The 17,622-nt window shown below is 47.3% G+C and overlaps 2 protein-coding genes across 6 annotated transcripts in view; both read left to right on the top strand.

Annotated features, from left to right (window-relative positions):
* The first annotated feature begins 625 nt into the window (after positions 1-625).
* TMPPE (transmembrane protein with metallophosphoesterase domain) lies at positions 626-17,272 on the top strand. 4 transcript variants are annotated; one of them, XR_010319606.1, is made up of 3 exons: positions 1,029-11,593; positions 13,044-13,296; positions 16,724-17,272. XR_010319606.1 is itself a non-coding variant. In XM_064277432.1 (2 exons), exon 2 carries the CDS (start codon positions 3,622-3,624, stop codon positions 4,963-4,965), a length of 1,344 nt encoding a protein of 447 aa, XP_064133502.1. In that variant the 5' UTR covers positions 626-739; positions 3,513-3,621; the 3' UTR covers positions 4,966-13,036. The 4 variants fall into 4 exon arrangements, 2 of the variants coding, with proteins under 2 accessions (XP_064133502.1, XP_064133501.1); XM_064277432.1 differs by lacking the exons at positions 13,044-13,296; positions 16,724-17,272 and adding an exon at positions 626-739 and having other exon boundaries at positions 3,513-13,036; XM_064277431.1 differs by lacking the exons at positions 13,044-13,296; positions 16,724-17,272 and adding an exon at positions 918-1,022 and having other exon boundaries at positions 3,513-12,987.
* GLB1 (galactosidase beta 1) overlaps positions 631-17,622 on the top strand; it is a 116,021-nt gene continuing 99,029 nt past the window's right edge. The window contains exon 1 of one of the 2 annotated variants that reach the window (XM_064277429.1): positions 631-739. In XM_064277429.1, the coding sequence (XP_064133499.1) occupies positions 665-739 (75 nt within the window). In that variant the 5' untranslated portion in view covers positions 631-664. Of the gene's footprint in view, positions 740-935; positions 1,023-17,622 lie in introns of those variants that run through there. The other variant, XM_064277430.1, reaches the window with a different exon arrangement.

Raw genomic sequence — 17,622 nt, 5'->3', positions numbered from 1 at the left:
CGCAGAGGCTTCGGTTTTGGTTTGGACCCCATCCTTAGAGTTTCTGCGGCGGAGCGGGGGAGGGGGTCTCAGTATCTGCATTTCTAACAAGTTCCTGGTACTGCAGGGCCCACACTTTGAGAGCCCCAGGTTTAGAGTTTCCCGGAGAGCTCCCTGTGCTCGGCTACGATTCTATCTAGTCCACTTCCATTGCCCTGGAGTGATTCCGACTCATAGCGACCCTACAGGACAGAGCAGAACTGCCCCACAGGGTTTCCAAGGCTGTCATCTTACAGAAGCAGACTAACACATAGACTTGGCAGCTCTCTTTTCCCCCTTCTGCCCTCTCAAGGCAGCCAGGGAGCGAGGAGACCCTTGTCCATGCCCAACCCCCGGGCGCGTTATCAAGCTGCTGTTCCAAAGGGGCCGCTCTGCCCGGCAGACGCCGGCAAAAGCCAGATAACACCGCCGCGTCTTGGAGTCACGCGGCCGCGGGTGCCCCCCAGGCTGGCCCTGCCCGCGCGTCTCCACCCCGGATCTGCGCTGCGCTGCCAGGGGCGGGCGCGGGGCGGGCGCGGGGCGGGGCTGGCGGCGGGGCTGTCGCCAGGCGGCGGGTCCTCAGTCAGCTGACGCCGAGCGGCTGGCCCGGGCGCCCACTGCGGAGCCGGCCGGTCGGAGCGCGAACATGCCGGGGCTCCTGGTTCGCGCCCTCTCTCTGCTGCTGGTGCCGCTGCTGCTGGGCTCGGCGCGCGGCTTGCATGTGAGTCCGTGGGCCCGCGCGGGGACGCACTGATTGGGGACCTGCTGGTGGGGGCCGACTGGGGCCGCGGCTGCCCGGGGTCCCTCAAGGTGGGGACTATGAGACCCCCGAGGCACCGCCGGCAGGCAGGCAGGCAGCCGGCGGGGCGCAGGCAGAGGACCGGGCCTCCCGCCAGGGGCGGGCCGTGCGTCCTTCCCGGTAGCCCCGTCGCCCGTGGTTCCGCCTCTGCCGCCCTTCGCTCAGACTCACCTTTCCACCCGCGGAGCGAGGGGCTTGAGATAAGGTGAGCCCCAAACCTTTCCAGCTTTGAAGTCTGCCGGGAGGGGGGTTCCAAGCTGCTCGCGTTCCTGCAGGACGCCTCGGCTTTGGCTCGGGGCTCCCTCCCTTGTCCGGTTGGGGCTCTGTGGAGCGCTCCGGAAGGGGAAAAACGGGGTCAGGAGAGGCCCCCGCACTGGCAGCGCTGAGTTCTTTTTCTCTGGGGTGCGCTCCGTTTGCAGCCAGGCGCTTCTCGCTCCTCCCCGCCGCCTGCGATTGGAGTTGGATTTCTCATCTCGTGTGGGTTCGGCGGTCCAGGTGGAGAGCGGGCAGGGGCCAGGCTGCAGGTGGCCGCCAGCGTTGATGGCGGGATGTCTGGCGGGGCGACTGGGCGAGGTGTGGAGACGCCCAGGTTTGGCTGGAGAGAGGAAAGACAGCCCCTGGCCACCCGTCCTGGCAGGATAGCCCGGCAGTGACGGGGAGGGGCTCCGAAGCGCTGCCTGGGAGCTGTGCATCACCCCCAGGAGAGGAGGGTGGGCAGTTGAAACTGGGACCTGCCGCTCTGCACGCTCGGCGAACAAACAGAGTTGGGTGGGCTAAGTCTGGGGCATGTTTTAGGTAGAATTTAGGTGGAATTTGAGTCCATTGATTTGTAAATAACACCTTTTGATAAAAAGCCTTTCGGTACGGTATCTGAAACCAAAAAGACAAATGCGCTGCCGTCCAGTTGATTCCGATTCCGACTCATAGCGACCCCATAGGACAGAGTAGAGCTGCCACATAGAGTTTCCTGGTGGATCTGAACTACCGGCGGTTAGTAGCCTTAGCACTTAACCACTAGGCCACCAGGGCCCCAGCGACCCTATTAAATATCCATTGCCATGGAGTCAATTCTGACTCACAGCGACCCTATGTTGTTGTTGTTAGGTGCCATCGAGTCAGATCCAACTCATAGCGACCCTGTGTACCACAGAAGGAAACACTGCCTGGTCCTGCACCATCCTTACAATTGTTGTTATGCTTGAGCCCATTGTTGTACCCACTGTGCCAATCCATTTCGTAATACCAAATTAAAAAATAAAAATCCGTTGCCCTCCAGTCGATTGTGACTCATAGCGACCCTAAAGAACAGAGCAGAACTGCCCCTAGGGTTCCCAAGCAGCACCTGGTGGATTCAAACTGTCTACCTTTTGGTTCACAGCTATAGCTCTTAACCACTAGGCCACCAGGGTTTCCAGTGACCCTATAATAGGTCAAAAATAGGTCACCTCAAATTGAGTATTTGCTGCCTTCTTTCATCCCCCTCGCCCTCCTGTGGTACTCCAGCCCCAGTTTTCCTAGAGTAGGTGCCTTGTCTGGGAGGCTTGGAGAAGCCTTAGGTTCAGCTGGGAACCCAAGTGAGGGTGGAGTTGGGGAACAGAAAGTTCAAGGGAACCTGGTAGGGTAGGCACAGAAAAGCAGATCTTATCAATATCCGGAGGAGGGGGAGGAAGTGGAAAGATAGGATTTAGGGGTGAGGAGCTGGGTGGACAGAGCAGCCCCCTGGGTCATGGTTGCACTTAATCTTGTGCGCTGTCATTCAGCAGGTGGGTGAGCTGTGGCTGCCATCCCAAAGTCCACGCAGGGAGGCCGGCTGCTCCCCAGGAATTCTTACATCAGGTGTTTACGTCTCCTTTATGGGCTGAGAGCTGAAGGAAGACATCTGTGGGTCTGGGCTAGCTTTACATTATTTCCTCGTTTACACTTATTAAGGACAGCAATTCTCCAACTTTAACTCATATTAGAAATTAAAGCTGAGAAATTTAAAAAATATTTGTTAATTTGTTTAAAAAAATAAGTCGATTATGTATTAATAGCATTAACATTTTTATGAAAAATTACAGTATATCCCCCTAAATTTTAGGGCCGAGAGTGGCATTGTTTTACATTTTTGCAAATCTGTTTAATGTCTGTCTTAATAGATGACAGTGGGAGTCTCATTTCTGCTTCTGCGTTTAGTCTGTTGCTATATCACATGTTCTGTAGCCCATGGAAAACTCCACTGTACGCCCATGAGGGAATGAGAATGGAAGAGGAAGTAATGGCTTAGTGTCATTATTTGAGGAAATTTTGACTTCATGAACCCCCCTAAAAGGGCCTTGGGGACCCCAGAGGTCCCTGGACCGTACTTTAAGAACTGCTGACTTTGAATCATTTTCTTATTGTAAAAAAAATTCAGCCCTGCCAACATGCCTTTGGTCACAAGCCTGTTTTGAGCAATGATTTGTGATGGAGCTGCCTGCCATTGTAGGGGAAAAAAAAACCTTAAACGTACAGAAAACTGTAGGTAAGAAAATGAAAACCACCTATCGTATCACAATCCTATGTGTTTGTATTTTAATAACAAAGAATAGCAACTGACTGGTATTTGAATGGCTTGGATTCAAGGTGGGTTGGGAAGACCTAAGTGGCCTTCAGGTTTTGAATGGGGATGAGGACTCTAATATCCCACAAAGCTGATGCCAGTTCCTGGTTGCAGGCGGAGTTGACCTGGAAACCTCTCCTTGGCCACTGTTCTATCTAAGGAACTCACCTTCCAGAGCCTGCCTGAACAGAACTGGTGGGGGACCCTTCTAGGAGCAGAGAAAATGGCGACCTTCAGGCAGCTGTCCCTGGGCATGAAGGCCACCCTGGCTGCTGGTATTCTCTTCATGTCCATGATCATCTCCCGCTCTTATCTGGCAGGGAGCCTGGAGCTCAGGGCCTGGCGTTGGCTGTTCCGCCTGCAGCTTGTCCTGTTTGTCAACTCGCTTATGCTCATTGGTTCCCTCTACATCTGGCGTAGCACAGTGAGCAACCTCTGCCACTCCCCAGCCGCGGAGTCAGCCTGTTTTCGGCTCTGGAAGATGGCTGTCGTGACGTTTCTGGCCCTGGCCCACTCCAGTTTCTTCACCATGCTCTTTTTAGTGGCCGAGGAGCCCTATCTCTTCTCCTTGGCAGCCTACTCCTGCCTCGGGGCATACATCATCATGGTCTTCTTCCTCTGTATCCTCAGTGGCATGGAACAGGCCTACCAGTTCTTGGCCTGGCGCAGTGGCAGGGTTGTCAGCAGCCTTGATAAGACAAGGAGGCTGGCACTCAGGCCGGCCTTGGCGGTGGCAGTGACCACCATGCTCAGCGTGGTTGGCTTTCTGAATGCTGCCCAGCCTCCAGCCGTGAAAACCGTGGAGGTGCCCATCCATCAGCTGCCCCCCTCTATGAACAATCTCAAGATTGCACTCCTTTCAGACATCCACTTGGGCCCCACAGTGGGCAGGACCAAGATGGAGATGTTTGTGAGGATGGTGAACGTGCTGGAGCCAGACATCACAGTGATCGTGGGTGACCTGTCCGATTCGGAAGCATCGATCCTGCAGACGGCCGTGGCCCCCTTGGGCCAGCTTCGTTCACGCCTTGGCACCTACTTCGTCACTGGAAATCATGAGTACTACACGTCGGATGTCAGCAACTGGTTTGCACTGCTGGAATCCCTGCACGTTCGGCCCCTTCACAATGAGAATGTGAAGATTTCTGCAACAGGGGCCCAACATGGTGGTCATGAAGATGGCGACTGGATCTGCTTGGCTGGGGTGGATGATATCGAAGCAGATATCCTGCACTACGCTGGCCACGGCATGGACCTCGTCAAGGCCCTGGGGGACTGCAGCCCAGACCATACCACCATCTTGCTAGCTCACCAGCCCCTGGCTGCCAAGAGAGCCCTCCAGGCACGGCCAGATATTAACCTGATCCTTTCTGGGCACACACACGCTGGGCAGATCTTCCCCTTGAACGTGGCGGCCTATCTCCTGAACCCTTTTTTTGCTGGTCTCTACCACGTGGCCCAGACAACGTTTGTGTATGTCAGCCCAGGCACGGCCTACTATGGAATACCAATGAGGCTGGGTAGCAGGGCAGAGATTACGGAGCTCATCCTGCAACAGGCCCCCTGAGCACGGCCCTGCCCTTGCCCTTCACTCTGTCCTCTCGTCTTCAGAGTAGTCTGCCTGCTTTACCTCCACAGCCTCTCCTGCCCAGCCCTGCCAGCACGCCCTTGGTCACAAGCCCCATTTGAACAGTGATTTGCCCTGGAGCTGCCTATCAAGTTCAGAGCCAGGTTAACTCTGTAGATGGCCGGTTGCCTTTTTATATGCTTTTGTGTGGCCACCATGGTCATGTATATAAGAACGTGCATATATTTTCTGAATGGTGTGATGTGAGACCCTCCTTCTATGTGTAGTTCACAGTAAGAATCCAAACATGGGGCTGCTTTAGAGGGATCCCTCTAGAAAGCGGAGCAGGGAAGGAGCAGGCGTGTTTTCCTCTTGGTGTTTTTCACCCATCTTTAGGACTTAGCTTCCAGAATCATTGATCCAGAACTTTTCTGAGGATGGGAGCAGTCTTGTTGGGAAATCTGGGAGAGCAGGCAAGATGGAGGCCCCTCTGAGTACTGGAGAAGAATGGCTTATTTTCCCCCTTGACCCTGTCAGAGTCACCTTTATCAAAGGCATCAGTAAAACCCGCTGGGACACAAGGCGTACCTTGTACACAGCGTTAGCTGCTGCTGTTTAACTGCCTGTTCTCCTGGACCTTTGAGGGTGGGGGGAGGTGGAAAGAAATATGAACAGTGTGGTAGGTGATGATAACAATCCTGCTGCTTAGGAATTCTGAGGGGTTTTTGCCTCCCTCATCTTGCTTATACAACACAGGTGAGCAGCAGGGTTGAGTCCCTCCAGTCAGGGCAGGCGTCCTTGTTCCCTGTTGGAGAAAGACTCCCAGTCATAAGAAAATCAACAGTGGGCCCAGGTCCTCAGCCTTCTCAGTGAGGTCCTTTCTGACAGGATGGGTATTTGACCCTAGGTTCAAAGGGCCTCTCATTTCTGACATGAGAGGTGGGCTGACAAGAGTAGGGTTGAGGTGAGGTGGAGCCCTGGTGGCACAGTGGTTAAAGTGCTTGGCTGCCAACCGGTTCGCTGGCGGTTCGAACCCACCAGCCACTGTGCAGGAGAAAGATGTGGTGGTCTGCTTCTATAAAGATTTACGGGCTTGGAAACCCTATAGGGCAGTTCTGCCCTGTCCCGTAGGGTCACTAATGAGTCAGAATCGACTTGAGGGCAGTGGGTTTACCTTTCTTGGGTGGGTGAGGTAATTAGGGACAGGCTGTTTTTCCCTGTTTACAGGTGAGGACAGTGAGGCATTGGCAACATGGTGAGGTGAGGGGGAGATTCGGTGCCAGAAGCCAGACCTTCCACCTCCCAATAAAAGTGTTCTTTGCACCGTCTGAGGGTTACGTTACAGGTGCATGCAGGATTGAAACGTGGAAAGAGAATGAACAAGGAACTGTAGAGCCTGATGTTCTTTCAAAATGATTTCCTTGAAACTGGTTTCAATTCACATACAACTGCATGAACTGGAACCTGGAAGGGAGTCGGCTCATTTCTGTTCAGGATGTTGGTTAATTCTGAAGAAGAGCCAGGGAACTGAAACCCCCCTCCCAGGTTTGAGTCTGAGTTTTTGTGAGAAGCCAAAGTTCACTCTGCCAAAGGGGAAGTCCAGGCTTGGATGGGAGTGGCGAGGCTCTGTGTGTCAGGCAGGGCTTCCCTTCCACTTGGCCCTGCCTGTGGAGTTCTGGGATTGTCCTTCCTGATGGGTGGCTTCCAGCCCACCTGCCTGATCCCTTAAGAGCTGACCTTGGATGATAGGGCCATCTCTGCTGGCCTCTCGACCATGTTTAGAATCAACCCTACTCTTGTCAGCCAGAGACGAGAGGCCCTTTGACCCTAGGGTGAAATACACATCTTGTTAGGAAAGACCTGACTGAGAAGACTGGGGACTTGGGCCCAGTGTTGATTTTCTTATGACTGGGAGTCTTTCTCCAACAGAGAACAGAGACACCTGCCCTGACTGGAGGGACTCAACTCTGCTGCTCACTGGTCAGGCAGCATGGGGCGAGTGACTTGATCTCATTGAGCCTCAGCTTTCGTCAGCCATAAGATGGGGGTTATTGTATCTACCTCAAGATTGTTTCATTGGGAGAGTATTCAGAGATGGTGCAAGAGTTGCCCGTAGCACAGAAAACACAGTAAGCACTCAAATGTTAGTTTTTAAACGTCCCAATGAGGCTTGCTAAGGAATGGTTCCCTGTCAGTCTTGGGCATGGGTAACCAGAGAACGCGTGGAGCAGCCAATCTGGGGAACAGGTGGGCAGCTGCCGTCTGCTGCCGGGACCCGTGGATTTGTCAAAGTAGCAATTGCGGGCGTTTGCTCTCTTCTGTCTGTGTACGTGTCTCTTTGTGCATGCTCTGCCTGGCCAGAGGGAATGTCTTCATTTTCCTTCTTGTTTCCTCGTCTACAATGGGGTACCCAGGGGATCCTGGAGAATAGCCCTTTTGTTCCCTGGAAGCCAAGGTATGTGATAGCGGGCCATCCACTCAAGTTTAAAATGTGTCTTTGAGTTGAGATTCTGGTGGGTTGCTTACCGTTTCCCCTTGTGTTTGATTATCCTTATAGCCGGGAATACATTTGGGAGAAGGGACCAAGGAAGGGACCCCAGTGAGCCGTTCTTTCAACACATTTTGCAAATGGGATTGTAGGAGAGGTGCAGTACCTTGCCCAGGTTGGTGGCCCAGCACCCAGTTCGCCGGGTCCTTTCTCCATGGCACCACGTGGTGGTTGCCACCCCTCTGCCTCTCGGGGAGGCTGCTCTTCCAAACGTTCTTACTTTTTTGTGGTCGATCCCATTTTGGGGGATCACTCTTACTGGCTTTTCAGCTCTCTTTTGTTTTGGATTTCACCAGACTGGGCACGTTGGGAGGAAATCCTGGTGGCATAGTAGTTAAGTGCTACAGCTGCAAACCAAAAGGTTGGCAGTTTGAATCCACCAGGTGTTCCTTGGAAACTCTATGGGGCCCTTCTACTCTGTTCTATAGGGTCGCTATGAGTCAGAATCAACTCAAAGGCAACAGGTTTGGTCTTTTTTTTGCTTGGGCATGTTGGGCAGGCCTTGTGCTCTTCAGTGGGGTGGGTGACGTTTGACTCACCTGATACACCACTTCATGGTTTTTTGACTTTGGGTCATTCTCATCAGTGCCCTGAGCTTGATGAAACTGGTTTTCCTCAAATCCTTTTTTTTTTTTCTTGTTTCCTTTTTTCTTCTCAAATGCCAGCATTTTGTGGCCTTGTACACCCTCCAATCTCCCTGAAGTCCTTGCTGGATGGATTCCTCTTTGCTAACAGAAATAAAACAGGCCCATCCCACGTGCCCATGAAATAGTTGTCAACACTTCTCACACTTGCTTTGTATTCCCAGACCTGGTGGAAGTTTTCCCAGCAGAAATTTCTTCGTTACTATCCAGATATTGCCTGGTGGGGGCTCTATATGGCACCCTTTATACCTCTGTCCTTTGTTCTTTACCCATTTACCTTCTTTGTTTCGTTTATGTGGTGGCTAGGGAGAGGTGGTGGGAATTACCAGGAACTGTTACTTGAAGCTCAGTAATTCTTGCCATTTCATTTTTTCTTTTAATGCTAAATGTAAGTTAAAATGAAAGCTAATGCCTTTTAAAAATTAAAAATAGCATGTATGTTGTTGTATGCCATCAAGTCGCATGATGTTGTTGTAGTAGCAATAATTTAATCCTCCTGCCTGTCAATTCCAGATATCCATCCATCCATTTTTTTCCTTATTTTGACTTAAACTTTATTACAGACGTTTAAAAATATTCAAAAAGTAGAAAAGCATGTTGAATTCCCATGAACTCATCACCCAGCTTCAACACTTGTGACCGTTTTGCCGTTCTCTCTCACCTACCCCCTGCCCCACATCCTTATATTATTATTATTTTTGGCGGGGAGAGGGCTGAAGTACATTAAGGCAAATCCTAGAAAACATGTAATTTCACACAAATATTTCAGCACATTTTTTTTAAAGCATAGCCATAGTGCTTATAATTATCATATTTAACAAAATTAACAGTGATTCTTTAACATCATCTAATATCCAGTTAGCATTCAGTTTTTCCTAAATTATCTGTTATATCTCTTTATAATTCTTTTATTGAAACAAGATCTTAAAACAAGGTTGTTACGTTGTGCTTTGATACAGCTCCTAAATCTCTTTAAATCTATAACCTTCTCCATTTCCCCATTTTAGGTCATTTATTTGCTCAAGTTACCTGGGACATATGTCTTAGAATTTCCCACATTTTAGATCTGTGGTGTTCTTTAACATGTTCTTCTATTGCTTGTATTTCCTGTAAACTGGTACTTAGTGCTGGAGGCTGGATTAGATTCACGTTGAACTCTTTTGGTTGGAAGACTTGGTGCTGAGTCCCTGCTATTACATCCCACTGGGACTGGCACTTCGCCTTCAGTAGTGCTGAGATTGACCAGTGGGCTCAGGTGTTGTCAGCCTGATACGTCTTGTCCACTGTCAAGTCCTCATCATCTTTTCGTCTAATGTTTTAGCGGCCATTGGTGATTGTGGCTGAGAGGGGTTGCCAATGGGTGATTTTTTAAAGCCCATCTTTTCTTCTACGTTTACTAGCTGTGATTCTTCTACAAAGAACTTTCCTCATTAACTGTTTGCTTATTCTATAAAAGTATGTATAGTAAAGGCAAGCTAGATGCTTGATTCTTCCCATCTATTTATCAATTTTCAGAATAATGAATTGGGGCTCTAGCAACCTCCAAGGTTGACCAATAAGTTTTTCTTTTCTTTTTTTGGTGGTGGTGTTGGTGCATATTTTCATGAATTTGCATATTTTCCATATCTGATGTGTTTCGGTCCGTTAAAATCATAAATATTTTGATGCTCAGAGTATCCCATCTTTGGTCATTTGGGGCCCCTTTAAAGGGTCATCTTGATGTGACTGTAATAGTTTTTGATAGTCTTAGACTCGTCTTGTGCATACTCTGTCTCAGACTTGGTTAAGGAAGTTTTTGAAGGAAGAGTCCTGGTTCTAACTTTTAGTGGGAATATTTAGAGACTACAATTACAGGAGCTATTTGCTACTGACTAGTATCTTTTCTAACCTATTTCTGTGGGTTGTACCAGGAAATAAAATATTTTTTCTTAGAAAAAGAAAAATTTATTCTAGTATTTCCAGTTCAAATGGAAGAATACAAGTTTTTAACTTAACTTTCTTGGATTTTTTTTTTTCTCTTTTACACTAACAGTGTAACAACCTGACATAATTACTTATTTACTTTATCCTACTATATTATGATTCAAAATAATAATACCAATGTTATTAAGATGAACTCTACTGGACGTAGCAGGGTTTTTTTTTTTTTTGAATACAGTTTAAGGTTTATTTTTTCTTCTTAGGCTCAATACAATCAAAACTCTATTTCACAGTCACTTGAAATAATTCTTTTGTGTGTAGAAAGTTAGATTTCTTTGTTTTCAGTTTTTAAGATTTGTATTTTTTAATTTAATTTCATTGTTTCAACTATGCACTTATCTTTTCTCTGAGATGAGGGAGAAGAATTAAATCTGTAAATGTCTGTGAGTCTGTGAGGATTGGGTACTAGCACCAGACCATGTGCTTGTTTCTAGTCCATTCTGCCATTTTCCTTCCTCTTCGATTATAATGTACATTCTTTATCCAGCCTTTAGGAATGCTGGGAAAAAGTCTTTTTGGAACAAGACAGGCATACATAAATAATAAAAATAGAACACACACTACAGCAGGTCATCCAGAAGTTTGTTCAGATCCATGGTTGAGTTTCAGCCATTCCCTGGGGTTGTTTTGCTGTTTCTTCAGTGTGTCTGATGTGATGTAATGGTGCTTTAAAGGTCTAAGCTCTGGCATAATCAAATTTGTCATGTAATCACCTAAAGTATTCTTTGTCTTCGTTCTGTGAACTCTGGAATCTGAGAGACCCATAGCCATGGATTGAATTGTGTCCCCCCAAAATATGTGTCAACTTGGCTAGGCCATGATTCCCAGTATTGTGTGATTGTCCACCATTTTGTCATCTGATGTGATTTTCCTATGTGTTGTAAATCCTATCTCTATGATGTTGATGAGAAGGGTGGGATTAGTGGCAGGTATGTGAATGAGGCAGGACTCAACCTACAAGATTAGGTTGTGTCTTAGCCAATCTCTTTTGAGATATAAAAGAGAGAATTGAGCAGAGAGACATGGGGACCTCATACCATCAAAAAACAAGAGCCAGGAGAATAGCGTGTCATTTGAACCTGGGTACCCCGTTTTGAGAAACTCTTTGACCAAGGGCAGATTGATGACAAGGACTTTCCTCCAGAGCCAACAGAGGGAGAAAGCCGTCCCCTGGAGGTGATGCCCTGAATTCGGCCTTCTAGCCTTCTAGACTGTGAGAGAATAAATTTCTCTTTGTTAAAGCCATCCACTTGTCATATTTTTGTTATAGCAGCACTAGATGACTAAGACACTCATGGTGTAAAAACCCTCTTCTCCCCCTTCCTTTTTTTCTTCCCTCAGTTCCTTTTCCCTCACCCCTAGGGTGCTAGAAGATGGGGTCTTTGCTGCCCTAGAGCTGAACAGCTCCTGCCAGGAGTTCCTGAGATTCCTGGGTCTCTGGGGGTGAGTTGAAAAGGTGGGTAGTGTTTATAGGGTGCACCATTGAGTAGATGCTTAATAGAGTTATAACAAGACAGAGTGTCTTCACAATCAGCATGACGCTGTAACTTGTCATCTCACTGAGCTCCTTTATTTCTTTATTCTGGTTGAGGAACGTGCACAAGCAATGCAAATATAATTATTTTCAATCCCAAGGATTAGGAAACTCGGGGAATTACCTGCTGATGTAAGTATAAGTGTTATGTTTGATATTTGTTAAAGAGATGCTTATTTACCACTGAAATAATCTAAGGTGAATAAATAACTTAAAAAATTCCATGGGACAGTGTTTGGTCCCTGATGTATTTGGTCCAAGGGTGTTTTGTTTGTACTGCTGTGTTTTTTTCTCCAGTATTACATGCATTATGTCTGGGGGGGGGGGGGTGCCTTGTGAAGGTGTGGACTTTGCTTTGCATGGAATTGACTTTTAGTTTTTAAGTTTTCTGTGACCTCGTGTATTGTAAATACTGTTGATACCACACCCTTGCATGTGTGAAATAAAACTGTGGCTCTTTGGTAATCCAGTCTAGCGCCATTATTTTTAGAAGAGGGTGTGACTGGCACACGGGGCTTTGGGGCATTTGCATTTTGGCGGTGTAGACTTGGAAGGCACCTCACCTCTTCTCCTCATGCAGTTCTTCATCACCTCACTTGGCAGTTGTGCTCCCGCTCATAGACATTGAGGAAGCTGCCTCTTAGAGACTAGGTCCTCACAGGTCTTTAAATGTTGAATGGCGTCACAATGGAGTCATGAAGTCCATTCCCCCTGTTTACCTTGTCCATGACAGTCAACAAGGGACCCTGGTGGCACAGTGGTTAAGCGCGCAGCTACCAACTGAAAAGTTGGTGGTGTGAACCTGCCAGCTACTCTGGGAGAAAGGTAATGGCAATCTGCTATAAAAGATTACAGCCTTGGAAACCCTATGGGGCAATTCTCCTCTGTCCAACCGGGTCGCTGTGAGTCTGAAATCGACTCAGCGGCAATGGGGGTGACAGTCAACAGAAGCTGTCGTAGATGCTGCTGCTTTTGCAGCTGTCCAGATGGGTCCCTTCTGTGTTGCTTTTCTAGGCTTGGGTTTCAGAGACTTCCCACTGCTCCCCAGGTCCAAGGAACATGGTGTCATTCAAAAACCCGACCAACGCGACATTCTAAGGAATGTCCTGACAGTCAGGGTCTCTCGTGTGAGAGAGAAGGGCGGTCAGCACAGCTCTGGGGCAAGAAGATGAATGTGTACTGCTCCCTTGCCCACTTAAAAACAAATGCCTTTGATCCTTTTTATTGATAGAGCTTGAAAAGATAAAAACATTAGCTGGGAGCTGCATTTGTCTGTTCTAATAATGTCACACCCACACAGCAGCTGCCTTTGGGGCCACTCCTTGGTCAATTAAGTATTCCACCATCATCAACTGTGATCTCTTTTTTGCAGGGGCCTCACAGGTGACTTGAATGGAGATATGGTGGGGCCATCTTTAAGCCTTTGAGGAGTGGACACTAATATCCGCAATTCCAGGAGGACTGTGGAATCACTTCAGATTTATATCGATTGGGGGCATGGATGGGATAGTTTCAGGACTTCTACTTGACTTTCCCTCCATTGTGGCTCATTCATGGCAAGGGTTGTGCTGGCTGTTAAGTAAATCCATCCCTATTTGCACTTAGGACAAGGGAAATCACCATAGGTGGGTCCACTGACTAATTGAACCCACTCTGAGAAGGACTTGGGCCAAGACTCGTTTTATCCCCTGATCTCCCTAAAAGCCATAAAGGAGAGTGATGACATTTCAGGTACCCTGGAACCCTGGTGTCACAGTGGTTAAGGGTTCAGCTGCTAGCCAAAAGGTTGGCAGTTCAAATCCACTAGGTGCTCCTTGGAAACCCTATGGGGTAGTTCCACTGTGTCTTAACCAGGTTGCTATGAGTCAGAATCATCTTGACGGTAATGGGTGTTAGATTTTTGGTTTGGGTATCCAGCAATCCTCAGAAGGCCTGAGGGTGTCCTTTCCCTAGGACATAGGTATTCTAGGTCCTGTTGGGGAAGTATTTATTGTGTGTACTTGGGGTGGCATCACAGCGCCCTTCCGCAAGGGGATCCCTCTAACCTTCCCTTTAAGCACTTGGCTTTTTGTCAGAGAACTGGCTCAGAGCGGGGAACTAGATGAAGGAATCACAATTTTCCATTGCAGCAGCTGATGTCAGCCTTCTGCTTGCCAGCTCTTGATTTTTTTGTTTTTGTTTTGCTAGACATATCAAGCAACACCCTCATTGGCTGCCTCTGGGAAGGCTGTGGGTTATTATCCATTGTCACAGAGCCCTGCGGTAACATACCCTGGTTGCCACTCTGCCCTTGCTCGTCATCGTGGTAATTATATCCACTTGATTCTGCCACTTAAATGGTTGTCTTAGTTATCTAGTGCAGCTATAACGAATACCACAAGTGGATGGCTTCAATAGAAATTTATTTTCTCACAGTTTAGAAGGCTAGAAATCCGAATGCAGGGCACCAGCTCTAGGGGAAGGCTTTCTGTCCCTGTCTGCTGTGGGAGAAGGTCCTTGTCTCTATGCGTTCTGTTTCCTGGTTCCTTGGAGATCTCCATGGGGTTTGGCTTCTATTTTATACCTTGTAACACATTGACTCAAGGCACATCCTACACTAATCCTGCCTCACTAACAGAGAAAACCCATTCCCCAATGGGATTATAACCACAGGCACAAACCAAAAAAAAAAAAAAACCAAACCTGTTGTCATCAAATCAATTCCGACTCACAGCTACCCTATAAGATAGAGTAGAACTGCCCCATAGGGTTTTCAAGGGGCAGCTGGTGGATTCAAACTGGTGACCTTTTGGTTTGCAACTGAGCTTTTAAACACTGTGCCCCAGGGCTCCAACTACATGCATAGAGATTAAGATTTACAGCACATATTTTCTGGGGACACAATTCAATCCATAACAGTGGTCCTACCTTGATTATGCCGGATTTCATCTCCAGTGACACTAGAGAGCCCAGGCTCATGGCAGCATCTTCTGTCATACCTCACCTACAGAGGACAGTCCTTGTGGAGCTTCTCAGGGATACCAGGGCCCTCTTCATGAGTGCGTTTGTCACTGAAGGGAGTATTCTCTGGGCTGCCCTGGACAACGTAGTCAGATGGTGAGTTCTCTGGTCACATCTTGACATTTCCACATTTTGAGCCATCTTACACCTTCCACAGGACACCAAGGTGGCCCTGGCCTCTCCCCCCATTTCCTCCAGGCCAGTATCGTGTCCAGATTCTAGGGAACCATCTGAGCAGCATAAGGACTGGCTTCCAGTGCCTTTACTAAGATGGTAAATCATGAGTCATGGGAGAGCACATCAAGTCAGTAGGCTTCCCCCACTCAACCTTATATCCTGCCTCCTCCAGGCCCACTCCCAGTGTCTTTCTGTGATTAAATCCTGGCCTTACTTTCTGCATAGCCTGCCTTCCGGTGGGGGGAAGTGTGAGTCTCCTTAAACACTGCCACAGAAGCCTCTGGCTTTCCAAAACACCTTGAGTGGGTGGCTGACCTGAGACTGTCAACCGGTTTCTTTCTTCAAGAGTTCCAAGTCTGTTAACAAAAACCCAGGTGACTTCACAGCCCTCACAGTTAGCAGACCCCACTGCGTCCAAAAAATAAGGTGGGTTGGTGGCTGGATGGAGCCGTGGGGTACAGCGAATGCAGATGCCAACTCCTCCCCTTCTGCCTGTGCCTCCTTTCACTCCAGCACAAGTAGGGGTCTTGGTATTTGCACAGCACAGGATATCACCACCTCACTTAGCACCAGTAGTGGAGCTCTTGTTGCTATTTGCCATATGAGAAATCCTGGTATAGTGTCATCTCCTGAGGAGCTGCCGTTGAAGCCAATCTTAGTACCAGTTGTCTTAATTTGGATTCCTCTGGAAGCAGAATATGAAACTAGGGTTTGGATGCAATTTGTTTGAGAAGTGACTCCAGGGCGCAGGAACGAGGGACAGGTGGTGGGTGGGAAGAAGAAGAAGCTACATCAGATGTATGTCATGGTTATCAGTCTGGGCAACAGGAACATGGTTCTGCCAAGACCTCCTGAAAAATGCACAAATGACGCCAGAATCGTCTGCCTAAAAGCCAGGAGAATGCAGTTATCCTCCTGTTCCGTCCCCCATTGGTTGATGGCTGTCCCCAGGGACATGAACCCCCCAGCACTCCTGGACTCCTGGGCTGAGCAGGTTCCTATGGTGTTAGAGCAGGAAAGCTAAAAGACATGAGATGAGCTGTGTTGTGTACTAGAGTGGAGATGCTGTGGCCACACCGTGCTGAGCTGGTGCAGAACTGTCCACAACCAGTGGGTCAAGAGGAAGATCAAAGGGGATGGCCACGCCAGCATGTTGTATTTATTTATGTATGCTTTAAAAAATGCTCTTCTCTACCTTCTTTTTTCACCCTACATCTATTGGAGATCTTTCCACATTAGAAAAGGTGGAGTACCTCATTATTCCCAAGAACTACATAATATTTCATCCGTCCATCTATCTATCTGTCTATCATCTATCTATCTGTCCATCTATCTATCTATCATCTATCTAATCTGTCGTCTATCTACCTACACACAGACACCACATATACCACAATTTATTTCATCAGTCCACTTTTTTTTGTGTCAACATTTTATTAGGAAAAATTCCAGACATACAAAAGAGTTGAAAAAATTTCATACCCACCATCTAGATTCTACCATTAACATATTACCATTAATCCATCCATCTATCTGGAAACCCTGGTGGTGTAGTAGTTAAGAGATATGGCTGCTAACCTACAAGGTTGGCAGTTCAAATCCACCAGGTGTTCCTTGGAAACCCTATGGGGTAGTTCTGTTCTGTCCTGTAAGGTCCCTATGAGTCAGAATTGACTTGATGGCAATGGGTTTGGTTTTTTGTTTTTTATCCTTCTATCTATCCATCAATCCTTGTTTTTTTTTTTTTTTTTTGGATGCATTTCAAAGTAAGTTGCAGGCATCCGTGCACTTACCTTCAAATACTTCAGCATGCGTACCACTAGCTAGAGGTCAATATATTTGTTTATAGTTCTTTTTTTTTTTTTCTCTTTTCAGGTAAAGTTTACATGCAATGAAATGCAGAAATATTAAGCACACCAGTTGATGAGTTTGGCAAATGCACACCCCGTGTAACCTGAAACCCTATCCAGCCATAGGACATTACCATTCCCCAGGAAGTTCCTTCAAGCCCTTCCCAGGAAATACCTGCCCCACCCTGCAGAAGCAATAACTGTTCTGATTTTTCCTCACTGTAATTAGATTTGCCTGTTCCAGACCTTCATGTAAATGGGTTCCTGCTCCATGAACACATTTGTGTAAGGCTTCTTTCACTTAGCCTCCCATTTCTGAGATTCATTCACGTTGTTGCAAGTATCAGTAGTTCTTTTTTATTGCTGAGTAGTATTTCGTCATATGAATACACCACAGTTTGTTTATCTGTTCCCCCGTTGGTAGACGTTTGGGTTGTTTCCAGTTTTGGACTATTCTGCATACAGCTGCTATGAGCATTCTGAACATTCTTCTGTAAGTCTTTTCATGGATACATGTTTTTATTTCTCTTGTAATCAGTCTACTTTAAAAAATATATATTTTATTGTATTTGAAGTGAATGTTTACGCAGCAAATTAAGTTTCCATTTAATAATTTTTATTTTATGTAAATTGTTCTGTGACATTGGTTACAATTTTCACAATGCATCAGCATTCTCATTATTTCCATTCTGTTTGTTCTGTTTCCGTTGATCTAACTTCCCTGCTCTTCCTTGCCTTCTCATGTTTGCCTTGGGTGAATGTTGACCGTTTGGTTTCCTATAGTTGATTGTTTATGGGAGCACATTACTCACAGGTGATATTGTTTATTTTATAAGCCAATCTATTATTTAGCTGAAAAGTAACTTCCAGGAGTGGCTTCAGTTCCAACTTCAAAAGGTATCTTAGCGTGTTAGACTCAGGGGT

Source organism: Loxodonta africana, chromosome 27, assembly GCF_030014295.1.
Source record: "Loxodonta africana isolate mLoxAfr1 chromosome 27, mLoxAfr1.hap2, whole genome shotgun sequence".
Lineage (NCBI taxonomy): Eukaryota > Metazoa > Chordata > Mammalia > Proboscidea > Elephantidae > Loxodonta > Loxodonta africana.
This window is presented reverse-complemented; position numbering and strand designations above follow the sequence as displayed.

Excerpts from the sequence above, each read along its gene's own strand:
- TMPPE (XM_064277432.1), top strand. The coding sequence starts at position 3,622 with ATGGCGACCTTCAGGCAGCTGTCCCTGGGCATGAAGGCCACCCTGGCT.